This window comes from Brachionichthys hirsutus, chromosome 7 (genome assembly GCF_040956055.1).
Source record: "Brachionichthys hirsutus isolate HB-005 chromosome 7, CSIRO-AGI_Bhir_v1, whole genome shotgun sequence".
Taxonomy (NCBI): Eukaryota; Metazoa; Chordata; class Actinopteri; order Lophiiformes; family Brachionichthyidae; genus Brachionichthys; species Brachionichthys hirsutus.
In genome coordinates this window covers 9,588,026-9,607,238 of record NC_090903.1, presented here as the reverse complement: position 1 = coordinate 9,607,238, position 19,213 = coordinate 9,588,026, and the positions used below count along the sequence as shown (strand labels likewise).

At 40.3% G+C, this 19,213-nt stretch overlaps 1 protein-coding gene and 1 non-coding gene across 2 annotated transcripts; both read left to right on the top strand.

The window, feature by feature from the left end:
* Window positions 1–10,927: 10,927 nt before the first annotated feature.
* Window positions 10,928–19,187, top strand: gtpbp2a (GTP binding protein 2a). Its single transcript, XM_068741024.1, has 12 exons — window positions 10,928–11,134; window positions 12,281–12,307; window positions 12,710–12,894; window positions 13,032–13,140; window positions 13,218–13,415; window positions 13,697–13,871; window positions 15,828–16,047; window positions 16,151–16,286; window positions 16,381–16,439; window positions 16,633–16,804; window positions 16,882–17,046; window positions 17,195–19,187. Exons 1-12 carry the CDS (start codon window positions 10,928–10,930, stop codon window positions 17,375–17,377), a joined length of 1,836 nt encoding a protein of 611 aa, XP_068597125.1. The 3' UTR covers window positions 17,378–19,187.
* trnal-cag (transfer RNA leucine (anticodon CAG)) lies at window positions 14,254–14,336 on the top strand. Its single transcript has one exon. It is a non-coding gene; the product is annotated as a tRNA-Leu (tRNA).
* Window positions 19,188–19,213: the final 26 nt, after the last annotated feature.

Sequence of the window (19,213 nt, the reverse complement as noted above, 5' to 3'; positions counted from 1 at the left end):
CCTTGTCTGAATAAAAATGCCCCTGAGCCCCTTTCATTCACAGACTTACTAAAAAAAAAACAGTTCTTTGATTAATAAAACTGTTTTATGTGTGTATGAGCTTTTGTGGAGTTGTTGAATAATAATAATCATCTATTGTATTACATTATACCAAACCTAAAAAAAATAAAAATAATCCTAATACAGGTCCATCCTTCATCCAGCTATCTCAAAATAAGATATAAAAGAAAGATTTATATATATATATATATATCTCCTGTGACTTATAGTGACAAGAGCAGAAGTATACAAATACAATAAAATACCATACAAATCAAGAGTATACAAATACAATACAATACCATACAAATCGAGAGGCAGCTACATCGGCGGTTTATACCGTGTATTCAGAGATAAGGATGGATTTTATTGGTTCATTTTTTTCATATGGTCAGAGATGAAATGTGCTCAGAGAAAACAAGCAAAACTTCTGAAGTCTATTTGCAACGTTGTAATTTTGAAAATGTGTGGACTTTTATATTTATAGTGTCCCTAACTGCTCAGCATAATATTATGCTGTCACTGTTACACAATATTAACAGAAAGGTGAGTTAACAAGGGACAACAATTGCACCTGCACGGATCAATTATCACAGAGGTCTGGATGAATACATAAGGTGGATGTTCTATAAACAGATCCACTTTACAATAATCACTGTTTCCAGGCTCCCTACAGACCTCCTCCCACACGCCTCCAATTCTGCAGCCTGGAGATAATTTATTTAGCTTGGACAAGCCTGCATGTAGCCATACACAGTGCACAATGTTTCACAGCTTTGTCATTGTTGACTGATCCACAGTCCTGTTTTTAGACAGGAAGGAGGTGGAGGTTGTGTGACTTTTTCCAACTTACTAATGTATTAAGAGGTGCTGCATGCCTTTTAAAGGCTCAATGTAAGGTAATACTCAAAGACAATGATGCATCTGTTCTCGCCAAGTCTGCCTTTATTTGTGACAGAAGGAAATAATCTCAATTTGACATGGTAAAATATGTCAGTTAGCTGTGCAGTTTATCGTTCATTCATTCATTGCTGATTTTATTTTATTTTAATTAAATTAATTGCATGTTGTCTAATCAAAATTAAAATAGTGTATTTGTTTTAATGTATTTTACATTTACACTACTGGGGTCAACAAACTGATGATTTAAGTTAAGAAGGCAAAAGCATTTAAGTGTAATTTCCTTTAGGCATCTGTTTGGATCATTTTGAACCACGCTTCTGGAAGATGAATCACATTGCATATAATATTTCTCATGAGAGTGTATATGCTATGGAAATAAACAACGCTGTCTAAACAAACTGGCTGGATTAAGTGTAGTCGGAATGATTGGTTTACGAGCCGAAATGTTTTTATCACTCATGACTATTGCGGCTGTTAGTCAGCTGAGATCCCCCCCCCCCCCCCATGCATAAATAACAACATGGTCATTATTGTCTACACAGAAAAAGATGTATTGAAGTGTCATAAGTGATCGGGCGACAGTGGTGCATGTGGTTGCGCAGGTTGTCCTATTGGTCGGCAGTTTGAATCCTGGTTCCCACACACTGCCGTTGTGTCCTTGAGCTCCTCGCCTCTGTCAGTCTACCCCAGGGCAGCTGTGGCTACAACAGTAGCTTCACCACCACCAAGCTTGAGTGAATGAATAATGCACAATGCAAACCGTCTTTGAGTGTCTAGAAAAGCGCTATATAAAACCAATGCATTATTTATTTTTATTATTTGCATTGCGAGGTTCATCTCGTGTTTTGAAGCCGTCAGTCTTTTGTCCTGCATCAGACAGACGTTTGGAAAACCTGATAAATATGAATAAGGTCTCAGGGGAAACACATTTTCATGAGAGCACAGCTGGAAAGACACGCAATTTACATTTCATTTTAAAATTTCTGATACTTGTTCAACCTTAGTTTTTATTTCATGTTCAAATGTCATTTAATATTATTGAATTTTGTGCTTGAACAGAGTCTGACACCAGAATGACTTCAGAATCTTTAAGTATAATTGAAAAAACATTTGGAATCTTCACACCACACCACAATTCCAAAGATTTCTTTCCATTAATGATTATTGCACAATAAATTCTGGATTTCTTTTTTTAACACATTTTCTTTTAAAGCAAGAGAGAGAATATTCTGGATCAGCTCCATTGTTATGACGTGAGCTCTGCTCTGTAGGCATCATGGAACATGTGGGACGGGCGTGCAGATATTGTGGCTACTCGAGTCACAGTGATTGCAAAGCAATCATCACTTTGAGTGTTTAGAAAAGCTCTATATAAAACCAACGCATTATTATTATTACTATTATTATCAGTGTCAGGACCCGCCCTCCTAACAGTTTCATTTGCTGTCTCACTCGATATCTTTCCCGGATGTATTTTCTGCTCCACTTTCTCTGTGTCATAGAATGCTGCCGCCTGCCTCTGGCTCTGTGAGATAAGACACCGGTCTTCACAGGTAGACAGAACGACATCAGAACAGACAGACAACACTGAGTTTCGTAGGGTTGACAAGTCATGAGATGTAATTACCCTGTCTCTCTTGGTTTAGATTATGTCTACTGCAATGTACCAGTACCGATCATAACTGTGATATTTCAAACATATAATACTGATATTGTCATAAAAACGTACCGGTACATGTGATAACATTGTGCAGATGTGCAGGCTTGTGACAGGCTCGCTCAGTTACATGGGTACTCGCTTCACTATTTGAGAAGTGTAACTACTGTTTAAGCATTAGAGGGAAAAATATTCTACATTATTTATGGTCTCTTGAAAACCAATCTGCCATCATAGCCTGTAGCAGTGCAAATGTCAAACAAGTTTCCCAATAACAGCCAAGGTGCTTTGAGAGCAACAGTACAGCTTACTGTATTATTCAAAGGATATTACGGTTAGAAATGTACTTTATTAGGAAAAGAAAAACAACTTTGCAGGCCAAGATTATGCATAATCACAATAATTACTTCCCTCTGTGTTTCACATATTTTAAGATGAGAATTCTTTGCTGCCTAATGAATGCACAGAAAAAAGGACATGCAAATTTATGTCAGAGATAATTTATTCAGAAAGAGAGGAAGACAAACATTGTTTGATACGATTAAATAGCGAATATCATTTTAAAAGAAAACAGAATCTTTCTGCTGGAAAAAATGATTTTCTATTTTATGACATCAAATCATTCAAGGCTTGTGTTGTTGCCATGGTAATTGGCATCTCGATCAGTTTTCAATAAACCTTTTTTTTATTTATTGCATTGACAGTGCAAAGAGTGATGAAGAGCAAGACAAGACAAGACAAGACTAAACCCTTACAGACATCCGCGGTTAAGTGTTACCGAAGCTCCGGACAACTGAAACTGGTATTCAGGCGGGCATGTCAGGTGTGGTTTAGTATCCAGCTCGCTCGCTGCCGACAGGCAGGCAATAAGTGTAAACATTAGGTTTGTGTGTTCTCCTTTATTACCTCTCCAAACCTATTTAAGTGTCTTAATTGAGACGATGACATCAAGAGGTATTGTTTGCTTTTACAGAATTTTATCAGTACAGAAAACTCATTACATTCCAAGAATCATTATTTGGATTTGCATGGTTGTGTAGGCCATGTTTGTTACGTGTTTACTTTGTTTTGGCAAACTGTTCTTTTTAAAGAGCTGAGCTGAACCTCAGGCAGGCTTGCTACAACTAGCATCCACCTTTGTCAACTTCTATTAGCTTCGCAAATGAGCCATTACAGAATATGTTTCAAATCCTTCGTAACATTGCAGAAAATGTGGGCTTGCATAACTTATAAAATATGATGATGACTTTGTAGCTTTGGAAATTAAGAGAATATTTATGATTTGAATTTCTAAATCCAGCACATATTAAAACATTACATGGATGTCGTAACTGGTTTAATTCCCATTAGCATATCATACTGGGTGCTCCCTAAAATGCCAGTATCAAACACATTTTCTGATGATGAATTTGATTGGACGCTGTGGAAAAACATTACCGGTATGATTAAACATCAAAGCTAATTTTTCAATACAAGTCTGAGCTGGACCTCATCCTGGACTAATCACAGCTCTGCCAGCTTTCCCATTTCCATTTATATGATCATTAAGTCATCAGCTAAATCTGCCACCTCCAGCCTGATGTCTGAGCAGCTTCAGTCAGGCTGTGATGCTTGATATTGCATGCCTTTTTAATCATCTGATGTAACAGCCTGACCTTTGAGACATAAAGGGAAGTAATCTCCATGTAACTAAAGTCATTGCCACAGACACAGTGGCGCTCCGTGTCCCCCTCCATGTCCCCTCCATGTCCCCATGTCCTCCATGTGCAAAGAAGCTTGACTCACTGGGAAATTGCAGCATTTGATACAAGGTAATCTTTTCCATACGTTTTGGTTCCCTGTGCTGACAGAGACAAAACATCTCAAATCAAAGTATTAACAACATAGAAGACCATTTATTTCCTGTGCCTCAACAACTATCTTAATAAACGCAAGCAATGTTGGAAACAGAGAGTAGAATGCTCACTTATTAGCAACAAAAAATAAAGTGTGCTCATTTTGCTAAAAGGTCATTTCTAAAATGACAATATGACTAATATGACAGGCAGCAGCCAGGTGACCTTGGCAGGATGTGATGATGGCGGGGACGTAACTTGTAAACAGCACATCCAGCAGACCCTGCGTGTGGGTTCTGGTGCTCTTTCCATTTTGAAAAGGACATTAGGGCTAATGGTAATGGTATCTCAGAGGTTTCCAAGCCTCTCTGCCAGCACTGCCCCATATACAAGCAGCCAAAGAGCATAGTCCATTAAGAAAGCAAACAATGGGTATATTTCATAGGCTACACAGAGCACAGGGTAAACATGACTGCAGCTACAAACAATTAGTGGCGTGCGATCTACTTTAGCTATCAGCAATGCTAAAGATTCCTCCGTTATCTTTTAATAACACAAACAAAGAGCCAGAGAGGAACGGACGTCAAGGCGATAATCATTCATCACCTCGACGAATCTGGACGGTCAAAAGCACAGCTGCGTTGTTTACCCTTCAGTTACTTTAAAGAAATGATACAATGGATGCAGAGAAGTGCTGTGGAAAAAAACCTGTGTCATGTGCATTGTTGTGTGTGTGTGGCTGAACAGGAAACCTGGAGTCTGACTCCTTTCATTAGACTCTTAACACTGATGTGAGAAATGCCCTTTTGATCCAGCCTGAGATTAGTGATAACCACAATGTCTTTATTATTCAGCAGAGCGCCTCTGAATTGAGAGTAAAAAATAAGCCTCTCATTCCGTAGACAGGCTGTGAAATAAGCGCATCTAATTAGTGGGCCTGTCAGGGGCTGATTAATTTATTCAGAGTAGCCTCATTTATTTCTGAAAAACGTAATTAATCTGCATATAGTTTAAATTGTTTTCAATTCAAAGCTTTACAGACCATAGAATCATTGCATCAGACATTATTAGAACCTGGTCATTTGACTTAGTCAACCTTGCAATGACTTACAATCCACCCTTCAACAAATACTTCACCTCATTTCATTGTAAAAAAAATAAATAAATAAATAAATAGGCAGCAAAGCAAAGTGTGCAAATAAACCCTGCACTGACCGCCCCAAGCAGTTCAATAAAACTACAAGCTAAGATGCATTCAGAGAGCCGCATTGCTCATTCCACCCCAGCAATTTGGTGATGATACCCCAACCAATCAATACAAGGACCATTAGGCTTAACAAACCTGCCTTGTCTATAAACTGCCCGCAGCCTCCTTAAAGCAACAGCATGTCATCCATGACAGCTTGTCTACCTGTAATGACTTGGAGGCAGGTGATTGGTGCGAGGCAAGATGCAATTTCATTGTGACATTGTCGAATTTTGGCATTGTTGTAATTCACTGTTAATGTGGGGATGCGGATAGGATATTAATAATCAATACATGAGCTCTCTTTTATGACCCAGTTTGCAATGATTTGACATTTAGCAAATTGAGTCATAGATGACCCTTTTTTCTATAATGAAGTTTATTTCAGATTTAAAAATAAATAAATACATATATATATATATATATAATTTACAAGGCAAGGCACTCACTGGCTACAGGCAAGGCTACAATACAAAGCTTAAAGGAACAGATCACAAGTAGATAGAGGACCTACACTCAGCCGTATGAAATGTGCAATGTAACGTTCAGCAGGATCGACAATTCAGGATTACTGCTGCATGCTGACCCAGAAAATATCATTTTACTGATCAAAAGTCAGGATCAATACTTTTGTTACACAGCTTAGAATAACAAATCTCTTTTATGTAATTTGTTTTCTATTCATCCAAATAGAATGATATATTTTTAGGTTTTTTCTCGTTGCACAGAAAATGTCAAATTACACAAGAAATGCACACAGGTTTTCTTTCACAGTTTAATGGTTTTACTCAATTTAATAGCTGTTTTTGTAATGGTTAATGGGTTTTCATGACAAACCGTATACTTATAACTCAGTTGTTCCAACAGAAACCCCTCTCCAAAAACGTTTGAAAAGAAGACGTAGAGAATTTCTGATGAAAGCTTGAACTAAATGGAATCGGAGCCCTATATTTCTCTTTCCAATATAATCAGTGCGAAGCAGCGAGACTCCTCAGAGCAAATTGAACCACCTCTTTTGCTGATAGAATTTCCCTCTGGGATTAATAAAGTATTCTGATTCTGATTAAATATGAGAGCACATTTTCATACTGAAATAAAACATGCATTTCCCCCTCTGCTGAGAGAAGCTCAATACCCTTTCTGGAGTTATATACAGAACAGAAAATGAAAAAGAAAAAAAACTGCAGTCAATCATTTTCATTATGTTCACGCTGATGCATAAGGAAATATCTCAGTGGTACTTTAATTGTTTTTCTTTGCAAGATGATGATTATGTCATGGCATGTAAGCATCAAACAAAGCAGACATGCTCCTGCTTCGTCTGTTTTATTCAAACATGCTTAAAACATGCTTAAAACACAAGATTGCAAAATGTTCCATTTTCAATTGCTGGTAATAGTAATAAACAGCTGCATATTTATACATCCAACAGACACAACTCCATTAGCTGTACTTATTTATTTTGGTACATCCTGTGACACCCTAAGATTCTATTTTGTTTCGATATTGTTTTTTATCAGAGCATTTGATTTATTTGCTCTAGAGCTCTTAAGAATGTTAATCAACTATGGAAAAAGTCAAATGAAATAATCTATCAGGCCTGGCTTTCATTTTAAAGGATTTGTTTTTTTTCGAGACACACTGCGTTTTTATTGTCATAACGCAGACATAAAGCACAAAGTCTTATTTAAGGAAGAAAGTTTTTGTCTGCCTCATTGGAAAAAAAAAAAGAAGCCCCTTGTTGTTTGCCCTTAAAAAGAAAGAGATGCTCTATCAAAATGGGTTCACCCTGAGTCATCCCAATGTCTGAGGGACAGCGTGTTTGTGTTTCAACTTCAATTACTTTTTCATTTCCTTCTCAATTCCAAAAAAAAACACACAATAGGGGAAATGGTTCTTCCACTGCAGTGCTCTAGAATAATATTGCGTTCTTTATACAGGAACGCTCAAATGTTTCTTACATTTTCTGCAGCTCTTTATAGTTTTATTATCATTTAATTTGTAATACTATGTTCCCTCTTTTGCTCAATACTTGAACACAAAACAGTTGCTGAAATGAATGTCATTTTATCCCACTTAAGGCTTACGGACCACATGTGAGGTTTCTGGACGTCGCTGCGAAATGTCCCTCTCAGATGCTCACCAGACCAGACGCTGTTGATTTCTGAGCTCTGCGTGATGCTTGTGCTGCTCGGTGTGGAGGTGTGGGCGGGACGTACTTACTTCCTGAAGCCTGTGTTTGGCAGCTGCTCCTTTGAGCTCGTGCACAGGAAACACAAGCGTGTGCACGCACATTGATCTCATTTTGTCACGGTGTCTCTGCCTGTCACCACGGTAACACCCTAAAGAACTATCGCTAGCTGAGGGACGATGTACTTTTCATGAAGTTCATAATGTGACTTGCCGTGAAGTGCCCAGATGCACACACACAGCTGAAAAGATGCTGTGCTCCTGACCTCTTCGGGACAATTGTCAGTAACAACCATCCGTCTGTGCATTCTCTTGTAGACGGAATGACCTCGTCTACAGCCCAAACACAGCAGGTCACAGGTGTTGCTGGAGCCTATGCCAACTTCTCTCGTGAACTGCCCTGCTATAACAACCGCATTAGACATGCCCCAGGTGTGTTTTAGTATAGGGACATTTTGCGGTAGATCCCCATTCAAAGCAGGTTTGTATTGATCTGAACCTGAAAGTGGACAGGAGATTGATTGTAATTCGTGACAGCCTGATTCACTAAACATGTAAGCTTGTCTTTTATTAGAGTGCCTCAGGTGAGATTGATAGAAACTAATGAAAGTGACCTGTTTGTATAGGGCTCACAATGGTATGGTATGGTATGGTATGGTATGGTATGTATTTATTTCAGGCAATGACAAAGGCACACAAAACAAAACTACCCGTGCCACATCGCACGAGCCACATTTAAACAATAAGTAATAGTGCCAATTCAGCCTGAAAGGGAGTGGGAAGAAGAAAACTTATTTAATCCCACCCCCATTGCTCATAAACGTAGTAAGCTCCTCAATTTCAAGCTCCAAATCATATTAACAACAACTATATACACTGCATGATTTCAAAAATACAAAAAAATATTGGATGAAACTAGCGAAATTACAAAATCATATATATATATATATATTATATTTTTTATTCATTATTATTTTTATTTTATTTTTTTTAATATGGTGTTACCACAGATAATATGACAGTTTAGACAGTCATGCCAACATTAATAATAAACAATACCAGCAATGGTAACAAACATATACCAACAATGGTAATGGAAACAATAAATACTTTCACAAATACAATCACAAATCAATGCATGCAGCAGTTATCTAAGAGACTTTGTGGAGATGTCAGAGACGTTTACTGGCAGCTCTGAAATACATTGGCTGAATCATGTCTCATAACAAATACATCATACAAATACAATCGTATTCCCTTAGTGTAGTAAGGAAACCTTTGTAAGATTTTAAAATGATATGGTGTTGGACATGTATTTCAAACCAGCTTGTGGAATCTAATAGTGTTACATGGTCCATCTATCTAAAGATAATTCTAAATTAATGTCATTGCTTTTTAACTGTTTTCTCTTCCATTTTTCTACCTCTTTTTTAACACTTCCTGACATTTAATTTTTGCTGTCTTTATAATGATCTTGATTAGCATCACCTGCCTCTGATTACATTGTGTATTACATTGTGTATTTAGTGCTTGTACAACCTCCTCACTTTGCCGCTTGGTTTGTATCCCTTCTTTTGATTTTGGGATCTTTCTTTAGTGTACCTGGGTCATGTCTGCCAATGAGCCTATACAGGTATGAGACAAATACAGTCTTTATAGATATACAGCTATGGTGATTTATTTTTGTATCTGATCTTAACAAATATTCACATACACTTCCGTACCAGAAGACTCCAGCGCCCTCCTTTGGCACAAGTTTAGAATACACATAAACCATAACCCCTCTTGATGTTGACGAATCTGCAGTCGGGAGCGATGAAGTCATCCAAAGCTGTAGCCATGGAGAGAACACGTTTTTTAAAAAGTGCTACACACAAAAGAGGACAGGACATATAAATGAAAACACATTCTGTTTTCAAAAATTCAAACGTGCAATTGTTCTCTATTTGATTTAAAACAAGAATATTTACTTACGTGATCATTCTGCATCGCCACAAATCTCTTTTCTTTACATATTACTTTACAAATATTGAATATTGATTCCCTTTTACAAAATGTTTAGTGATATTTATTTTGGATTCTAATTAACACGCTGCTCATCTGACTTATATACTGTATGAACCATTGGAACTAATGTTCAGACCAACTTTAAACTGGTGGTGGTGGGGGGGGAGACAGCATCGAACATGCTTGTTTTTTTCTTAATTCTTTTTAGTTAGGTAAAAGCTTCCGCAGAGATTCAAAGTGCTTGGAATGAATGGATGAATCATACTTCAAACCAAACACTCTTTCTCCCTTGTCTTAGTTATTGCATCACTCAATAGGTGATGATAGACAAACATTGTTAAGAAGTATAACGTGAGTGAAAGAAGCCAAACCATTTACAATACAACACTTACCAGCTTTCCAGTATTATTTGTTGTTTTACGATTTATTTTTCTAAAAATTATATTTTTATGCTTTTCACCAAAACATTATTGAAGATAAATTGAATATCGATTCCCCCCTTCATACCATTTTAATGAAGGCTGCAGTTCAAATTAAATTAAAGTATCCTTACATGAAAACTGACGACATACTTTTTCTTCTGACATCATCTTTAGAGTTTAGACGTCCTCTATCAAGTCCGGCTGTGTCCTTGTATGACGCAAAGCTCTGTAACACGCAGCTTGTCTTGTGTGCGCACGCTATATAAACCCAGGGTAGCGAAAGCGGGCGGGGTTTACATTAGACAACGGTTGGATACAAAATAAAGAAACCCCGCTCGCTTGTGCGATTCAGTCCATCGAATCAGGCATACCCTTTTTACGTGCTATACTGTGACGACAGCACGCACACGCTAAACTCAAAACGACGTTCTCGTCATTGCTGTTATCGTTGTCGGCACTCAGCACTGTTTTTAACTTTGAGGACCTCCGGAAAGCGCGAACAGTCTGCGTTTAATTCCTCACGAACACCCGGGATGCTTGAGCGGACATTTGTTGAACAATATAAGGGTTTTATATTTCTAAAGGTGGTGGTAAAACAACACTTTGACTAAGATTCCCGAAGTCGCCGATGGATGCGCGCGTATCGGACTTGTTCTGTTCAGGAAATGGACACGGCTCTGGCTCTGGATCTCACGGCGTCGCGTCGAACTTCAAGCCGGGCAATGGCTACGGGTTAGCAGCCAAAAAAGCTTGCGTCAAGACCAGCAAGAAGTCTAAGGCTCGACTCTCTCGCAACTTCAAACCGAGCAATAACGCTCCATATCTACCTCCAGAGGTAAGGACGTTCGTTGCGGCAGCAGCGTAGCGCCAACTAGAGTCTAAATAACTATTAAACAGGACCCAAAAGCAACGCTGACTCACATTTGTGTTGTTTATATAACCGGAAGTTGTAGGTTTTCCATTGTTTGTTTTCACCCATTGGGATAGCTTCAGATGATTTGACTTTGAACTTGTAGTGACACGGAACCAATCTGTAATTTAAAGTCATGAAAAAGAAGAATGGCCACTGAATTAATAAACTGGCTTTTGTTGTCATATTCTTGTTGGTACACAAAGTGGCCTTATCGTAGCAACGTGTGTTTAAGTGACGTAATTCTATGAGGTCGCTAGTGACCTACGTCGCTGGGGGGGGGGGGGGGGGGGGGGGTTCTCAGCAGAACTGCATTATAACTCCTTGCATTCAATGAGCCACTGCCTGCGTTACTACACAGGAACGAAAGGGTTATTTTATTTAGTCACATTTGTAATCTGATTATCTCTGATCGCTTTAATGGACCTAAACATGCATGTCCCAACACACTCCCTGTGACGTACTTGTTGCACCAGACGCCGCCCAGTGCATGATGGATGCGTTTGTCCACTTTTTTTTTGTACTTTTAATAACAGGTACTGCTGAGTAGTAATTTGGTTGTCATGAGTGAGAATTACATGTTACCGTGTCGAAAGTATCTGTACATGTATACCAAATGATGACACGTTACAACAAATACTGTATTCTTCTTTAATTTCCACCACTTGATTGATTGATTTCAGTATTTACTTATTTCTCTAGTCTGAGTGAGGATTTCTGATATCTGCTACTGATTTGTACACATGTTGGATTTGTTTATTATTATTTTTTTCTCCTTCACTTGCATGTCAGATATCTGGAATGCGATTCTAGATATCTGAAAGCATATGCCAACAAATCCAGAATTTGACTATCATCATATTGACTTTTAGAGATCTTTTGCCTGTGATTTCAAAATTGCATTGGGGCTATATTGGCTTAGATTTCTGACTAGTCAAAAATCAATTGTTGGTATTTATAATTGCTATTAATGCTACTGATTAAATGTTAAAACGGCTCGTTTGTTTTCGGCGGCTTGCTCCTCTTACAGTCTGACCTCAGTTGTCTTTTTCTTTCTGTCCCATCTACTAGGCTGAAGAAGGAAATATAGAGTACAAGGTAAACAAATTAACTGTCATGTCGGCAAAACATATTTTCTTCTCTAGCAAAGTAACTAAGTCAGCCCCGTTTCAGCATCATTTCACCTGAAAGCAATAATCCCTCATAAACGACTCATTGATCATAGAAACCCAGAGTTTGTAGCAACACTGATCTCATTACTAGTTTCATAGTTATTTGAGTAAAACCTTATTTCATGTTGTGTACCATGGAAACTAATATCCCAGTGGATTAGCAGGAATACTTGTAATAACCAGACCTTGACACAGATACATAGAGTTTATTTCATTTCACTATGTCTCCGCCCTCCACCAGATCAACCTCAACACTGACTAGACTCGTTTATCTTTCCATGGCCACGGTCAAGGTTTAGGAATAATGTACGGGCTTCCCTTTGTCTAGCTGAAACTGGTGAACCCCACACAATACCGCTTGGAGCACCTGGCAACACAAATGAAATGGCGGCTGCAGGAGGGTCGCGGCGAAGCCGTCTATCAAATCGGCGTCGAGGATAACGGGATGCTGGCGGGACTATCGGAGGACGATATGAGGACGTCGCTGAAGACGCTCCACAAATTGGCTGAGAAGTAAGCCTCGTCGGGTTGGGCTGACGTATTTATTGTATGACATCGGATTATTATCCTAATCGAAGAACGGCTATGAATATTTGCTTGCTATTGTAAACAATTTGTTTATTTTTTATTTTTTTGCTCGTATTCGACAGAGTTGGGGCTGACATTGCTGTCCTCCGAGAACGAGAGTTGGACTTTGGTGCTGATGTGCCTCGAAAAATAGCTGAGGTTCTCATCCGCAAAGTGCCAGATGACCAGCAGGTTAGTCGGGCTGCTAACCTTTGCTTTCTTTCTTTTGACCATTTTATTAAATACTTATTGTTTGTGTTTTCCTGCAGTTCTTGGACCTGCGAGTAGCCGTACTGGGTAACGTGGACTCTGGCAAATCCACACTTCTGGGTGTTTTGACACAAGGGGAGCTGGACAACGGACGGGGAAGAGCGAGACTCAACCTTTTCAGACACTTGCATGAGATTCAGACCGGACGTACTTCAAGCATCAGCTTTGAGATTCTCGGCTTCAATTGTAAAGGGGAGGTGAGAAAAGATCCAACACCATGGAACAGTTCATATTTCCCCATCGTAAATATCAGCATGATTTACACACAGTACGGTATGTTCTCGTTAGCGCACTGTTTTCTTCTCGAGATGATCAAGTAGATTAGGTTTGTGTAGAAGGGATGCAAAGAGGAAAGGAATCTCAAAATCCAAAACGCTTTAATATAGCCATTGATTTGTGAAGAAACGGCTCCATCCGCATGAAATCTTTGTGAATGATATGTTTTCTGACTACTGCTCTGATTCTTCCTTATCCCTAGGTCGTGAATTACAGCGAGTCTCGTACAGCAGAAGAGATTTGTGAGAGTGCCTCCAAAATGATCACATTCATCGATCTGGCGGGTCACCACAAATATCTGAAGACCACCATCTTTGGCCTGACCAGCTATTGTCCAGACTTTGCTATGCTGGTCGTCAGCGCAAATACTGGCATTGGTCAGTATTTATTTATTAATGAATAATTAGGGTTCTGCTCATTTTTCAAAAGTTCTTGTGTGCGTGTTATCTGGTTTTATCACTTTGTAATTCAGATAAGCCAGCCTGAAAATGGATACATCATAGACACACAGACTGGTTGTGGACACTTGCAGGGTCAAACTGGCCAAGAGCTTATGTCCGTAAAGACCACATCTCTACACTGTATTGGAGCCTGCCTGTCGCGAAGCACCTTGCAAACACAAGATATCTGAGTAACAGAGCGCCATTGTTACCGTAGGCGTGTTCCCCACAGCCCCACCCCCGTCTCAACATGTCTGTTAAAAAATTCCTTGCAAAGGCTTGCCCCCTCATTTGAGAGAGCACACGTCCCAGTCGGCATGTCAGGATGGCCGAGCGGTCTAAGGCGCTGCGTTCAGGTCGCAGTCTCTCCTGGAGGCGTGGGTTCGAATCCCACTTCTGACAGCAACCTTTTTCAAAGTAAACACCAAGATTTATACTAACTCAAAATGGACATGCTAATTTTGTATCGCTGTTTGTTTGCTTGTAAAAAGAATTAAGAAAGTTGTGCATGCAAAAACATTACTGTCAGAAGCGGGATTTGAACCCACGCCTCCAGGAGAGACTGCGACCTGAACGCAGCGCCCCAGACCGCTCAGCCATCCCGACACGCCGTTGGGCGAACATGTCTCAACATGTCTGTTGAGACGGGGGTGGGGCTGTTGGGGCTGTGTAGGCGTTGACACAACCAGGTGACTGAGGAGGAGGCCCCTTGACGGTCACTGGTGCAGATAAGGACACTCTCTTGAGATCTTTTCACCACCTTCTCTGCTTTTAGCATTTGAACCACACAGCAGAGGAAAACAGAATAAGACCTCAAAGTGTCCCGTCGATCTTTCTGTTTCTTTTCTTTTTAAAAGAAGGAATAAGAGCTAGGAAATAAGGAGATAAAGCTCAACATGTCATTATACGTTTAATAGCCTATTTATTGGTATTCTTTATGCAGTATTTAATCAGTCTCAAATGTTTGTACTTTCACTGCTTTTCGCTTTAGGCGTTGCCGTATTTCTCTGTGTGTCTCTCATAAAAATAGAGCACGCTGGAAGAAATGGGGTCAAGAATGACGACCACTTTATTTAAGTAGCAGACGAAAGAGGATACAGTCTCTGCAACCCAAGAGCAACCGTTTTAATTATGAAACGGAGTAGTGGATCTGGGTGTTGCGTAGGCCTCCTCTTACATTGGATCTGTGACCCCCCCCCCCCCCCAAATAAAGCAAAGGTAGCGTAATCATCTTGCAACAATCTGATGCTTCACCAGCTACCGTACTTATTTTGACATTTCCAGTTTATTCATTTTAAACAAATAGGATGAATGAATGTTCTTGTCCTACTCAACGGTATTTTGGATTCTCCTAAAATAACACAGTAAGCAAAACTGCGCTCCACTCATCTGACATCGGGTCAGATTATTTATGTCGGTCTTTGTAAATGTGGGCCACTATCCTTGAACATATTAGTAATTTAAGGAACATTTGTCCAACCAGAAACATAAATTACTATCCATTAATTTATGTTTCTTATTATCTGTTAAAGCACTTTGGGAATTTTATTTCTAAAAAAAGTGCTATATAAATAAAGCTTATTATTATTATTATTAAGCTGTCTGTCACAATGCTTATAAGGACTGATGATCTGCCAGACAGGATAACCAATGCATTAATAATTGTGTATTTACTATTGTATTCTTAAAACGCTATCCCAAATACTTCCTCTGATGATGCCGCAGTAGCACATCATGGGAAATTGTCCGTGCTCTTATCAGTGTGTACACATCCTCTCTTTACCCTCGGGCTCACATTAACTTCTTGCAGATAAACTGCATTATCTAAGGTCATGTCTAGAATGGATTTCTTTCAGAACCTAATCCTATTTCCTGCTTCCTTCTTTTCTCTAGCTGGTACGACACGGGAGCATCTTGGACTAGCCACGGCGCTGAAAGTGCCCATATTCATTGTTATCAGCAAGGTGGACCTCTGCACACGGGCCACAGTGGAGCGCACAGTCCGGCAGCTGGAGCGTGTCCTGAAGCAGCCGGGCTGCAACAAGGTGCCCGTGGTCATCAGCGGCGCGGACGATGCCGTCGCAGCAGCGCAGCAGTTTGCCCAGTCACCAAAGTAAGAAACGAGTAGTTTGCATATATGCGTTCTCTTTCAATTCTAGCCCATTTAATAGTCAAATAAATGAGTCCACGTTCCCTAAATCCATGTTTCCTGGCAGCATCACCCCCATCTTCACCCTGTCCAGTGTGTCTGGAGAGAGTCTAGACTTGCTCAAGGTCTTCTTCAATATCATCCCTCCTCTCAGCAACAGCGAAGAGCAGGAGGAGCTCATGCAACAACTGACAGAGTTCCAAGTAGGTCTAAAAGGAGGCACACGCACACTCTTTCAGTTAAGATACACACAGACACACGGTGTACTGTGGCTGACATTGTAATGCATCACTGCAGGTTGATGAGATCTACACAGTGCCAGAGGTTGGGACTGTGGTGGGAGGTACTCTGTCCAGGTCAGTGCATTGAAACATCTACTTCTTTTCTCCGTTGCTTTTTTACAGCAAGTCTGTAGCCTATCCCAGCTGTCCTACGTGCGTTTCATTTAGCAACGGGGCCTTCGGGAACGTAACTCCGTCGTTAAGCGAGGACCAGCTGTGTTTCGCACCATCCCTCTCTCTGACCCTCCGTCTGCTTTTGTCTGTGCAGCGGTATTTGCCGTGAGGGTGACCATCTTGTGGTCGGGCCCACAGGCTCCGGCCAGTTCCACAAGTTGGTCATCGGGAGCATACAAAGGAATCGCTCCGCATGCAGGGTACTCAGGGCTGGCCAGGCTGCCACGCTGGCCCTGGGTAACTTCAATCGGTCGCTACTACGCAAGGTCGGGCCCTTTATGTTCATGTCATGATCTTGTTTTTTGGTCTACACCTTTGTCCTCTAGCTTGCATTCATTCATAGGGCATGGTGATGGTGAGCCCGGAAATGAATCCTACCATCTGCTGGAAGTTTGAAGCGGAGATTGTGCTGCTGTTCCATGCAAAGACCTTTCACAAGGGCTTCCAGGTGACTGTGCACATCGGCAACGTAAGGCAAACCGCCACCGTGGAAGCTGTGTATGGCAAGGTTAGTTCCTCCCCTGAGCTGCAAGTGCTGCTCTGTAATTGTTGCTCTCCACTTGGCTCGGTACAGTAAATGTTTTACGTTTGATTCATTCTCAACGCTTTCTCTTTTTCCCCCTTCCTGTTTTTAATTACACGTCAATGAACCTCAGGAGGAGCTGAGGACCGGGGAAAAAGCAGAAGTTCTCTTCAAGTTCATCAAGCATCCAGAATACCTGAAGCCGGGAGCTAAGGTGCTCTTCACGCAGGGAGTGACCAAAGGTATTGGTCATGTCACCAAGTTGCAGCCCATCACCCAGTATCGACCGTCCCAAAGCCAGGATGTGGAAACCTAATGTTTCACAGTGAACCCCAACAGAAACCCTCTCCCAGCCAAAAACAAAATATGCATTAGAAACTTGCTCCAGCTTTCTGCAAAAGCCTTTTTGCCTTGTTTCTGGCACAGAACTCTACAGTCTGTTTTCCAAAGCTTTCACGTCATGATCGTACTTTGTGCCTTACAAGCCTATAAAATAACCTCCAAAGTTTTAGCCTGCTTTCCGGTCTGAAGCAGCGTGTTGCTGTTCAAGTAACCGATAGAGAAAAGACCTTCATCGGCCGCACCTTTTGGTAGTGTTGAGCGATGTGTCGAAAGTGATTTTGACCAAAGCAACTCCTCATTGCGACACACAGGTCTGCAAATATCAACAAGGAAACTGTTCTTTCATACCCATGATGAAGTGCTGCTTAAAATTTATACTTACATTCAGTCCTAACCCACACTTTGGAAAAAAATATGCACAAGCTTGGACTTAAGCAAAATGCCGATGGTCGATCAATCTCAGGCAGATAATATACAACTCTTAACACCTGCAGACCTGAGATGCCTGGATATGCAGGTGTAACATGTAACACCAGTCGCACTAGAAGTGGTTCTCGACACAGCTAGTTTACTGCTGGCAAGGGTACTTTATGAGGGTAAAGGGGAGCATTGTACGCAGCAAGATCCCCGTTTGCACGTCGCCCTGCCACGATCAGCTGGTTTTGTTATGTCTTATATCTGAGAATCCTGTTTTTTAAATTCACAAATAATGCCTCACAGAGCAGCAAAACAGCGATGACGTCGTCACCTATATCATAAGTGCCTCAGTTACTCGGGTCAGTATAGATTTCACGTTACAGCATTCCGCACTCGCAGAACTGCGTCAGTCGAGGATTCTACAACCGATTTAAGAGAGAGAAGTTTTACCAAAAAAGAGGAATTGTTTTCCCAAGACTTTTTGGGTTCTTTGGTCTGTGACGCTGCCTCCTGACACAGCTTTGTTCACAAAGTCCTTTTCTAAGACTTACCGGTAATGCCGTTGTCTTCACTCAAGTTACTGACGTCACCAACTTCAAAGGGTTTTCACACAGTGCCTGGTGGAACTACCATTTATTTGAGTAGCCCTCCATTACAGCCCAACGTTTTTAGCAAAAAAATAATCTAATGAAGTTGGTGCTACAACTTTATGTTTGGAAGACAATTGAAAGTAAATCTCCATTCAAGGCTGCTGTAGGTCCTATCAGCTTATCGACTCGTAGATTGTCGTCACACTTTGCAGCAATGTGTGCTTTTCTCTTGCAGACATTTTTGTTATGCAGTTAATGTGTAGAGAAAAAAATATTTGCCATTTACTTCAACATTGAATTTTCATTTCATTTTTACTTTCAACCAAATTATTTATCCTTTTGAGTATTTAAATGAATCAAACGTTATTTTGTGGGTTTTACAGTTCAAACATCTTCCCTGTTCTTTTTTTGAAATCAGTCAATCAGAATAGTAATAGTTTCGTCATTTTTGGGGGGGTGAAATGCAATATTTATGTACAGATCCAATTAGTGTATTCATGTGAGAATAAACCTTTTATTGTCCTGAGTCGATGTTGGAGCGTCTTTTGGTTTTCAAGCATGTCAGAACCACTGTCCAAACGTGTAGAAAAACACACAACACGGTCGCTCTCATGCAATGTCTGTGCTTCAAGTTAAGACTCGGGCTCTACGTCGGAAGAGCGACACCTGCTGGCATATCAGAATATTACAACAACGTACATGGCCACAAACTGGGTGGGAAGAAAGTACCTTAACTACAGAATTACCAGACAACGTATTAAAAATTATTGCTTCACATTATAGAATTCTGTTATTTATACACA

Coding starts and splice junctions, on each gene's coding strand:
- gtpbp2a (XM_068741024.1), top strand. CDS start 10,928: ATGGATGCGCGCGTATCGGACTTGTTCTGTTCAGGAAATGGACACGGC. Junction 12,895..13,031: donor CTCCACAAATTGGCTGAGAA/GTAAGCCTCGTC, acceptor CGTATTCGACAG/AGTTGGGGCTGACATTGCTG. Junction 16,287..16,380: donor AACAACTGACAGAGTTCCAA/GTAGGTCTAAAA, acceptor GCATCACTGCAG/GTTGATGAGATCTACACAGT.